General features: G+C 49.5%; 1 protein-coding gene across 1 annotated transcript in view; it reads left to right on the top strand.

Annotated features, from left to right (window-relative positions):
- Positions 1-2,986: 2,986 nt before the first annotated feature.
- MYOM1 (myomesin 1) overlaps positions 2,987-10,455 on the top strand; it is a gene marked incomplete at its 3' end in the record, with an annotated part of 44,489 nt that continues 37,020 nt past the window's right edge. Inside the window, exons 1-3 of the mRNA XM_010132507.1 lie at positions 2,987-3,399; positions 5,405-5,542; positions 9,153-9,363. Coding sequence (XP_010130809.1) covers positions 2,987-3,399; positions 5,405-5,542; positions 9,153-9,363 — 762 coding nt within the window. The remainder of the gene's footprint in view (positions 3,400-5,404; positions 5,543-9,152; positions 9,364-10,455) is intronic.

The following is a 10,455-nucleotide window of genomic DNA, read 5'->3' as shown; positions in this document are numbered from 1 at the left end:
TGTTTTGACTAAGGACAAAACTCCTAGAAATATTTTTGAATGGGAATGTCAATTTTACAGTGAATTTAGTGAAGATACTTGAAAGGGCGAGCTGTCAGCTGGAGGCTGCTGTCGCCGTGTCTTTGCAGAGGGACAGCCTGGGGTGTTGGTATCTGTCTCTCTTCCTCACTGATGCTATATTTATCACCCTCCGGCCATAAAAGGTCTGCACTGGGGCTCTGACATTCCACTGACTCCAGGCATTATTTTTGTGCTGGACCTCGCAGTCCAGTCCTTGCCTGCGTCCCCACTACCTCCTTCTTTGCTGGCCTCACTGTGGCTGGGTTTCTCTGCTCTCCACCGGCCCCATAGCTGTTCCATCTGCCGCTGCTCCTCCGCGCCCTGGTAAGTGCTCCTTTGTGACCCGAGATTTTACGTGCTCTGGGAGTTTTCACCTGGCTCTGTAACGCTGACTTGACAGCAGCTCCCTTTACTCTTCTCAGCAGCTATCTGAGGGACCCGTGGATGGGAACTGAAGACACCGGAGGGTCCAGCTGTGGAACAAAGCGCAGTGGTGGCCGGGTACGGTGGTGCCCAGCCCAGCCACCCTTGCGTGTTGTCCCAGTGCTCTCAAATGCCTCATGGGTTACTGAGGCACTGGGGAATTTGTCGTGTCCCCTTCTTTGGGCTCAGAGAACGCGTAAATGATCTCACTATTTCTAGCTGCACAGCACGATAGCGTGCCTGGTGGTTTGTAAAGCCAGGGACTGAGCTGAAGGAAACTTTATCTTTTTTTTTTTTCCTGCTTAGAAGTGTTTCTGGTTTTCATGTGTGTCACTGTTTTCACTGATTGGTGGAGAAGAGCTTTAAAAAATTACAGACAGTTAAACAGCACAAGAGGTAATACTGATAAAATCGCCTCTTTAACGTGTAGCCACGACCTGTGAACGCGTACAGAGCTGCCCGTCTGCTCAGCAGCCTCTTCGAAACTGCCATTCAGCCGCTGTTGAGACGTAGCTCCAAACCCTGTGTGTTCACCTGACTCTGGCCACTGATGGTTTCGGGCCAGGGTCTGCAGTTACAAAGTCCTCACAGATCTGGAGAGGGAGCGTGGCCCTCACACGACCGGGGGGATGATCAGTGGACACAGGATAAGTAGGTGCAGGTAGCGTGGGCTTTATAAAACTTAAGTGATGAGATAATCCAGAGTGCTCCAGATAGGAGCAACATCCTTACAGGGGCCAGAGGTTCATGTCACCTCCAGCAGCGTCACGCTCCTCTGTCTGATCAGAGCAGTGTAACCAACCCATCCTGACCTGTGAGCAATGCAGGATGATTCGGAGGAGATCTAAGCCACAGCTCATGGTGTGTCAAAATACCGGTTAAAGGAGTTTCCTCTTCTGTGACGTAGGAGTTGGCCTTTGATTTGAACCAGGAGAGCTGACTTCATGCTCAGCTCCTGCCTTACTGCCTGTCACAGACTCCTCCTCTTGCTCCTGAGGACCTCTTCTGTCTGGAAGAAAAGGTCACCTCGCCTCTGTACAGTTCAAATGTGCTGACGTCAGGTGCGCCGCTTGTTCTCTTGCTCTGCTGAGGTGCGAATGAAACGCCTCCTTTAACTGCTCCGTGGTGGGCAACGCGTGCCCTGCTTGTCCTGTTGGGGTACCCCTTCCGCTGAAGTCTGGAAGGCTGTAGGAGTCCCTGAGAGAGAAAGCAACGGAGGAAAATGAAGAGGAAACCTTCTGAAATAGGGAAGTTAAGAGGAGTTGCCTACTCCTGGAAGCTAACGAAGTGAAATAAATAACAGGATGTCGACAGGTGATTCAAACAAGGACACTAGACAGAACAACTATGTTCTGTAGACTGACAGGAGAAGAAGCAGAACAAGGCTCCGATGTTGTCATGGATAATAAAATCGCCAATAAGAAACGCCTCTCGCCATTGGTTTTGGACCTTCTTTAAATTCCTCTAAACGTTTCCCCTCTGTAGCTCATTCCTGTTCCCGGTCTCCAGAGCCAGCCCCAGCCACGCTGTCAGCCTCGGCCCCGGCGGTGAGAGGAAGCAGAGCAGTCACGGGGATTAGTGGAGGTGAGATCCCTCTCTGCAAGGGGAACCACCTCCACCCGATCGAATGGCCTGCTACCAGCAACGGCAAGAGGAGCTACTGCTGAGGGCGCAAAGTGAAGCTTGGGTTCACTTTGAGAGAGAGTTTCTTGACGATCTTGAGCATGACATTCTGGGTTTAAAAAGGATAGTTTGGGCTGAGGAGCATGGTATGGTTTTACTCTGTCTACAGACTGTGCCCCGGACTGTACTGTAGGAGACTGATAAGCCATTTTAGATGGAACGCTGTTATCACATACAAAACAATCAATGATGTCGTGCGTGTGTACAGAAAAAGTGACGTCCTGCTCAATCCATACGTGTTTAATTCACTGTTCAAATATGAAACGGAATATTAAATTCAGTCTGAAAATTGGATTGCAAAACTGACTGGAACATTCACATGTTTTTATTTCAGCTTACATAGCTCGTTGGGATTGCTCATGCCCTTTAAAATAGTTTATTACTGTATTCTCTCTTCTGTAGTGTAACAAACCCATGTACACTGAGCACACGAACTGTCACTAGTTCACGGGAACGCGTGGAGAAGCTGAGCACGTAAAGCTGAAACTGTTTGCAGTGACAGGGAGACAACGACAAGTGACTGGACACAAGAGCGCAAGGTTTTCTGGTCGTGATGAATGACATATGAGCATCTTGACCCTCAAATATGAACCCATCTTAAAGTCTAAACTGCTTCATAAAAGGACAACCCTAAATTAATGGCATTTGATTTTTGTGGGCTGAAGTTCTGTGTTAGTTTGTATGGTTGTGTACTGTCTTTATGCTACCTCAGAAGTTTCTCTGGCGTGGCCCTTATGTTGGCTCTGTTCTCTTTCAGGCACCGTCCAATTTATTTACATCCGGACACGTGCAGTAAAAACAGAATTAGAAGACTCCCATGATGTCTTTACCCTTCTACCAAAGACACCACGAGCACTATGACCGCGCGTACCGCCACAAAGCGCTGCAGTCCACCGTCAGCCAGTACCAGAAGGAAGCGAAGAGCAGATCTGCTGTCTATGCTCAAGGATCTACAGCTTACACAAGGGGCTCTGCAGCCTCTCGCCACGCGTCCGCCTTCAGCCTCGACTGTTCGGCAGCCTACAGTCACAGCTCTTCAGCCTACGACCTTGAGTCGGCAGCCTACAGCTATGGGTCTGCAGCCTACGACCACGCTGCTGCACAGAGTAAGAGATCTGCTGCCTACAGCCTCGACTCGGCATCCCTCAGCCAGAGCTCGGCCGCGCACAGGTCAGAGTCCATCAACAAGCTGGCTGCAGCCTACAGGCTGGGATCAGAAGCCTACAGTCTCGGGTAAGCAGATCCCTCTGTGAAACAGTATTCCCAACCAAAAATGTCCAGCCTGCTCCTCTTGAAATCAATGGCAAAACTCACCTCCTCTTCCTCAGAAAGAGATCTCTGTAACCTGGTGTTTGCCTTTGGCGTGGGTGATGGGAAGGACTGTGGTCAGCTTAGTTCGTTGGACTAATTTGTGTGTGATGGTTGCACTGGCGTAAGAGGAGCACTGGCAGTGCTGGTGTGGCCGGTGATGACGCAGCCACGCCCCTTGGTTAGGCACAGGCCACCTCTCCTCCCAAGCTGGTCAGTCCTGTGAGTATGGGTGAATTTAATATGCAGTGCTGGGAGAGCTCGAGGTTTGAGCAGGCTTTTATCTGGAAAAGTACGAGCAGCAGCAGAACTTGGGCCTGTTCACGCCAGCATGAGCTGACACCATTCCCTACATCATTAAAACATTCTTTTTGGCCCAGTGGTTTCACTTTTATGCTTTTGTGCTTCACTTTTATGGAGAAATAGAAATTCTCACACTCCGTGTTGGCTGAGGGGTACTATATCCAACACAGGGACACCCCGGAGCGTTCCTTGTGCGCTACAAGAGCAGCAGTGCTTAGCTGCCATGGTTTTTGTTTAATTAAGGTAATAAATACTACTCGCACATGGCTGCCCAATCCAGGAGGGAGGCCATTGCATACCGTGTTTCATTGTCTCTTCCTTTTTATTTCACTCTGCCTGGACTGTCCCCAAGTGTTTTCTGCTTGGATTTCTGTCCCTCTAGCGGGATCCACCTCCCTTGGACTCCCTCCCTGGCTGCCTCGGGCAGTGCCTGGCATCAGGCCCCGGAGCAGACAGCATCTCTGTCCTGTGGACGTGTCGGTGCCTTGGCTGACCCTGGGAGGGCTGTCATGGCAAACCCTTGGCCCCCTCCTGCGGTGTGTGCTCCAGCCCCTCTCTGGCTGTGCCACCGTTCGCGTGGAAACCAGGGCACGGGGGAGGAGGGAGGAGAACGCGTGCACAGCGGCTTTTACCCCCTGTGCCAAGCGTTTCTTAGCTGTAGGCTCAGCGATGGTGGCTCTGAAGTGGGCGCCTGGGGAGCAGGGAGGAGAGGGCCGCCTGCCTGTGACACTGGGTGAGCCAAACACAGTCAGGGCTGGTGAGATGGGGACTGAGCAGAGAGGAAGGGACACTCTTAGTGACGGTGCTGGGAGTGGCAGGGCACAGAGATGAGGGCTGGAAAGCAGATGTGGGAGGGGATGTGGAGTTCAGGCAAGGAACTAGATGGAGAAGGAGGAGAGATGACACTAAGAAAGCCATTAAGAGAGGTAGAGAACGGGAGACTGGTTTAACAGGCACTGGGCAGGGAGAGAACTCAGTCTGAGCCTCAGAACTGAGTGTTGTCAGCCTTGCTGAGGAGCCATGTGCCCTAATTCTGCTCCCGTATGCGTGCACCCAGGCATTGAGCTCGTGCTGCATGTAGAAATCTCCAGAGCAGCAGCAGAGGCACGTATGATTTCCCTTGGTGATGACGAGGCAGGTTTCTGTAGAGAGACTTAAATGCGTTATTACCTTGCAATGGTTGGAATTACGGTTACTTTATTACTTTGGAAACATTTTGGTTGGTCTCCAGACCGTGCCAGGACTGTAAATGTTGGAAAAGTTGAGGTTATGAGTTCAGACAAAACCCTCAGAACTACTCAGTCATCTCGGTAACTTGAGGATCTACCAAAACCAGGTACAAACCCCCAGTCCCAAACCAAGAAGCTCTTTAACGTGCATTGCTACCAGGTACCTCGTTTGCTCTGTCTCTGTGTTCAGCATCAAGGAGCACGAGTGTCCTGTGTGTACTGATGGCGGGTCAGAAAGCGCAGTTAGTGGTGCGTTTAACAACTGGGCAGCTGCGGCTGTTAAACATCCTATCTTCTTACTTACCAAACGAGAGCACAGCTTTTTAGCACTTCAGTCTTATTTGGAATGTTTCTTAACAGCTTTTTTCCCAAATTTAACAATATTATTTTTATTTCAGACTGAGAGATTCCAACTTAATGATCGAAGATCAGTCGTATAAGATGAGTCCCAAAGCGAAGAGAGCAAAGCAGACTTTGGTATCTGAGGACAAAGAGAACGAAGCTGTAGACTACTCGGTGCCCATTTTCACAGGACGGTACGGTCGTTTTCTTGTTGTTTGGTGTCTTATTTCTGGTGTTTTAGTAACAAACTGTAAAAGAACAAACCCGTTAATCCTTTTTCACACTGACGGATCTCATCATGCCCTTCACACGAGTGATAAAAAGACACAGAGAAGTCAAGTGACTGGCAGAAAATCAGACATGGGTCATCCAGAGCCAGACAAATGAATGTGGGGGTCTGGTCTCTGTTTTGAACACATTGCCAGGGCCCCTTTCTAAGAAATTCAGATCTAATTATGACCCTGCTTACTGGGAGCCAGGCAAGCACATTGTCCACCTCACTTAGCTTAGTCTTTTGGTTTGAAGACTCGTTCTGTACTTCAGTGTCTCCTGCCAAGCACTAAACACAGAAACAATGGAACGACGTGCTAATGTTTTGTCCTGGCACAGGGAGAACCTGGAATGAAACCAAATGCTTTCTCAAATCCATGGTGGTGATTGGTACAGATCCCTCGTGTTGCTGGTATTTACTGCGTGGTTACTGCTGGTGTAACTGCAGCAGGGCCCTCAGCGGTGCTGAATGTGGACTTGACGTGGCAGCCAGAACGCACACGAGGAAGGAGGCTGTCCTGCCCATTTTGGGGGTGACCTACTGGTGTTATTAGGAGTCTCTGGCAGTTTGAGCATCGTCACTTGTTCAAGTTAATACATACTGGGGTGTGGTGAGGAAAACTAGCTCCTGGTTGGAGGCCAGGAGACCATTTTCCTGCAGCTGACCAGAAATCTTCCTTCAATTTGACTGTCTTCTGCAGCACAGTGTTTTCATGGGACACATCCAAGCTGTTTCTGGGAGCCAGTGCTCGTCTGCCTGCTGCTTCATCAACACCCAGTGTCACTTCTGCTTAGGGTCCAGCCTCGTGCTGTCGTGTGAAACCAAGATCCACTTTGTCAGTGGGAGATGTTAGCGCTCTCTGGAGTTCGTGATGCTTTTGTGATGAGCCCAGCAGTGCTGGTTGTATTAATTCCCTCCCACTATCCCAGGGTCATTTTTTCCTCACTCCGTTTACATTTCTGCGTTGCACTCGCTGATCTTTCCTCCAACCAACATTCAGAAGCAGCCCGTGTTGCCCTTTTAAACTATTGTTTTGGAGTTTCACTTGTATCTTCTGTGATAGAAATACGTAAGTATGTCTCACCCAAAACGTGTGGTAACATGTTTTCAAGGCTTCTCACCACCTTTGCATCACACTCAGTGCTTCTGCTTATGTAGCAGCAGACTTCAGCTCCCCATCATCTGTCTCCCGTGCCCTCGAGCACAAACACCCTCCTTTTCGTTGTGTCTTGGGTCTACGAAAGCAGAATTTATAGTGTCGGTCAATAGCTGAAAATCATGACTGGTGGTTACTGCTCCTGGATGATGATCTGAGCTCTTTTGCAGTCCCCTGTGATCTGAACACATCGTCTTATCGTCTTTACACACCATAACAAGCCATCTCTTTGTTATCGTAGTGGTTTGTTGTGCGTGCAGTGACAGCTAGCTCAGAGCGGTGTGTAGCCGAGCTGTTTGTGACTGTGCATCACTTTGGGATCCTGCATTACCAGATACTGTCAGACTCTTACATAGTTATTACATTCTGCTTCTCACCATTGTGGATATTAACCTTATTTTTTGCACATGACAACTTGGGAAGTTGTGTGAGCTCTTGTGCCACTGAAATGACCCAGATGATAGTGGGGTTTTTAACTAGTTAAGGGCAGATGATGATTGTTAGGATGCCCGTCTCAGCATGGCATGAAGGTGTGGGGGTATCTGTTTTAGCCTTTTTTTCTGCAGGCATGTTTGTGAGCGCGTGCCCAGACTGCGGACGTTGCCTGCCACGTCCCTGCCAGGCGGTTATTTTTGTTGGGAAGATAACAGCTGAAGCCCGCATGCTCTGTGTCATCCCTAAATTCCCAGCTGGAACCAGTGGCTTGTTTTTACCAGGAATAGGCATTTCTAAAGGCCAGCTCTCCATGGGCTCGTCAGAGCTGTTGACCGAGCTGCTGGACGACCTTCACTGCCATGTCACTGTTTCCATTGTTTGGTTCTACCTCAGAGCCCTCAAGGCCTGCTGTAAAAAAACTCCCTTGCTCAGACTATTTGCCTCCCAGCTGCTCCTCTTGACCACCCAGCCCAGCCCTCGCAGGAGGAAATTCAGGACAGCCAGCCCGTATGCTAGATAAGAAACCCCCAGAGCCCGGTTTGATGCCATAGGAGCTAAAGATACGGGATATGGCTCGGGGAACTATTTGCAACCACTAACATGCCTGTGCCAAAGACACCCTTTAAATAATACTTCTTGTGTGCCGTTTGGGGTTTGATCCCCTTGTCTGTGTTTGAAGTGTTTTCTACTGAAACTGCTGAGACTTGGCTGCAGGATCAGCTCTTAAACGGCACAGTGAGCTGTTCCTGGCGCACTCATTTCAGGAACATGTTTCTCTTTGGCCTGGGGAGATTGTAACGGGAGGAAATCAGTAGCAAATCTAAGTATTTGATACGGTTGATCAAAATCATCTGGGGGCCACTTCTGTAGATGCCTAGGCTGAGTCCTGTAGGAGCCTGAGGACATGCACCAGCTCCCAGAAGATGCGTTGTGCCTTGAGGAGCGGCCCGCACCGTGGAGTCACTGCGGTAATTAAGGAGGCAATAGTCTCAGCTTGTGGAAGAATAGTGCTGCCAATTCATTTAAACTGAATGCAGAGAACTGCAGCGATGTTCCTGTAAGGGAGTTTTCAGAATGGTCTTTAGCAACCTCTGCCATATATCTGCAGCTTCAGATGGTGTTGGGGAGGGAGCTAAGTGAGGGGAATCGACAATCCCACTGACACTTCTAAGGATCAGTCTGCTAAAGCAGTCTGAAACACTCAAAGTTCAAGGCAGAGTTTGAACGCAGGAGGGAGGTCAAAGCTCTGTGCTGTTAAGTAACTTTTTATTCTTTTGAGCAATTTTTATGCATAATTAAGTTTACAGCACGTTCTACTGGCATCTCACCAAACTGACTGCATGGCCCAAAGATAAGGGGCTGGACAGTTAATGATGGGCCTGAATTCAAACTTCCTGGAGTGTGGAGATGTGCCGTCAAATGCACAATTCTATCAGTCCTAAAGCCTGAGGAGGATCCTTCCAGCAAATCTGTAACCATCTTCTTGGAAACACTTGGCAGAGCAGCCACCCCACAGGCATTACAGGGTGGAGTGTCCTATGAATAAAGGGAACTTTCTGTCACAGACAGTAGGTGGGTTTTTGTATAAATCACGAACAAGGACGTCGCTACACAGCTCCAGTTATCTCCTGCGCCACCTGCGCTGGGAGTGTTCCTGGGGAGGCTGCAGGACATAGTCAGTAACTGAAGGTCCCTGGGTATGCCCTGCACTGATCTTTACAGCCATGGGGATACAACCCACAGCAGGGAAACTCAGGTTAGACTGCGAGTGTGTACGGCGAGGCACTGAGACTGCCCTGCGACACTCAGCCCCGCGGCAGCACCCTTGAACCACGGCATGAAGGAGTGCTGGCCACAGCAGCTGGCTAGTTTGGTAGAGAGTACAAATGAGTATGTTCTCAGCGTGTTCCAATGGGGTTCTGCTTTTTAAACACTCTTTCAGAGAAATGAACATCAGTGGCATCACAGACACAGAGGAAGAAAGAATTAAAGAAAGTGCTGCGTATGTGGCCAAGAGGAACCTTTTTGCCACGGGTGAAGGTGTTAGTGTCAGCAAAGTGGCCAAGACAGCTTCTGAGGAGGAGCATCGCGAAAAGAAATCAAGGAAAGTGGCGATCCGGGAGTCTGCTGAGCGTGTGGCCCTGCAGAAAAAGGTAAGAGAGGAGCAGTGAACCCCTGGGCTGTAAACAGGGGGTCTTGTGTTTGTGAAGCGCCTGGCACAGCAGAGCCCCGATTCACACCCCGGGCACTCACCGAAAGGGTGGTAGAAAACCAAGGTATTTCAATGGAAACCTGCTCCGTGACTTCACGTCTGGTTATCGCGGGATCAGGTGGATAAGGAGAGAGGCTCCCTGCCTGGGGTGGGCACCAGGAACGCCTCTGTTGTGCTGGGAGAAAGGGAGGGAGAACCGGGCTGGGGAACGCTTGTAGGCGATGCCCACACCTAGTTAAATGGCCCAGCATCCGTCCCCTGGGCAAGGGGGCAGCTGCCGGGCAGAGGACAAGGGTGCCAGGATAGGTACCTTGCCAGTTGGAAGGTGTTGGGGGATTTCTGGGGTTTTATGTCCTGGCAACAGGCTTGTCCAAAGAGTTTACCCAAAACTTTTAATCACAGGGGGTAAACTAGGGAGGGAATTGCCAAAGACGTCTCTAATTGTGCATAGATTTGATGTTATTATGCAACTTCTTAAAAATTCATACTCATCGTAGTTACAAACAGGCTATGAGCAGACTGACAGCATACATCAAGTGCAAAAATGTTTCATTTAGCAAATTCATTAATGTTTTGAGCAGCAGAACGGGGGATACGCTTGTAAAATACCCTCATGACACGAGGGTGACAAATGTAATGTCAGTCGCTGTATCAAACCAAATGCGTTGTAGAGCGTGTTAACAAAAGTATCATCATTAAAACATTGAGGTAATTATTTAATTGTGCTGGGGGCTGCTGGGCCTCTGATAATGAGTGGTTATAAGTGTTGAGGACAAGCAGAGCCTGTCCAGGACTGAGAAACACCGCTGGCAGGAAAAATAGGCAGTGCTCAGTTGATAAAGGACCGTGCAAGCTGTCGTCTTTCATAACCTTAACGCAGGGGCTGGGCAGACACATACCCTGTCCATAGGTGTGACAGTTAGGGTGGAAAATAAATAGTTTAGCTTGTGGAAAGCAAGATTTGTGGTGTGTCAGGTCTGGTTTCGCAGCTCTGTGGATAGCCAAGCAGCTGAAACAGTTACCCTGGGAGGAT

Source organism: Buceros rhinoceros, unplaced genomic scaffold, assembly GCF_000710305.1.
Source record: "Buceros rhinoceros silvestris isolate BGI_N320 unplaced genomic scaffold, ASM71030v1 scaffold17873, whole genome shotgun sequence".
In the NCBI taxonomy this organism is placed as follows: domain Eukaryota; kingdom Metazoa; phylum Chordata; class Aves; order Bucerotiformes; family Bucerotidae; genus Buceros; species Buceros rhinoceros.
This window is presented reverse-complemented; position numbering and strand designations above follow the sequence as displayed.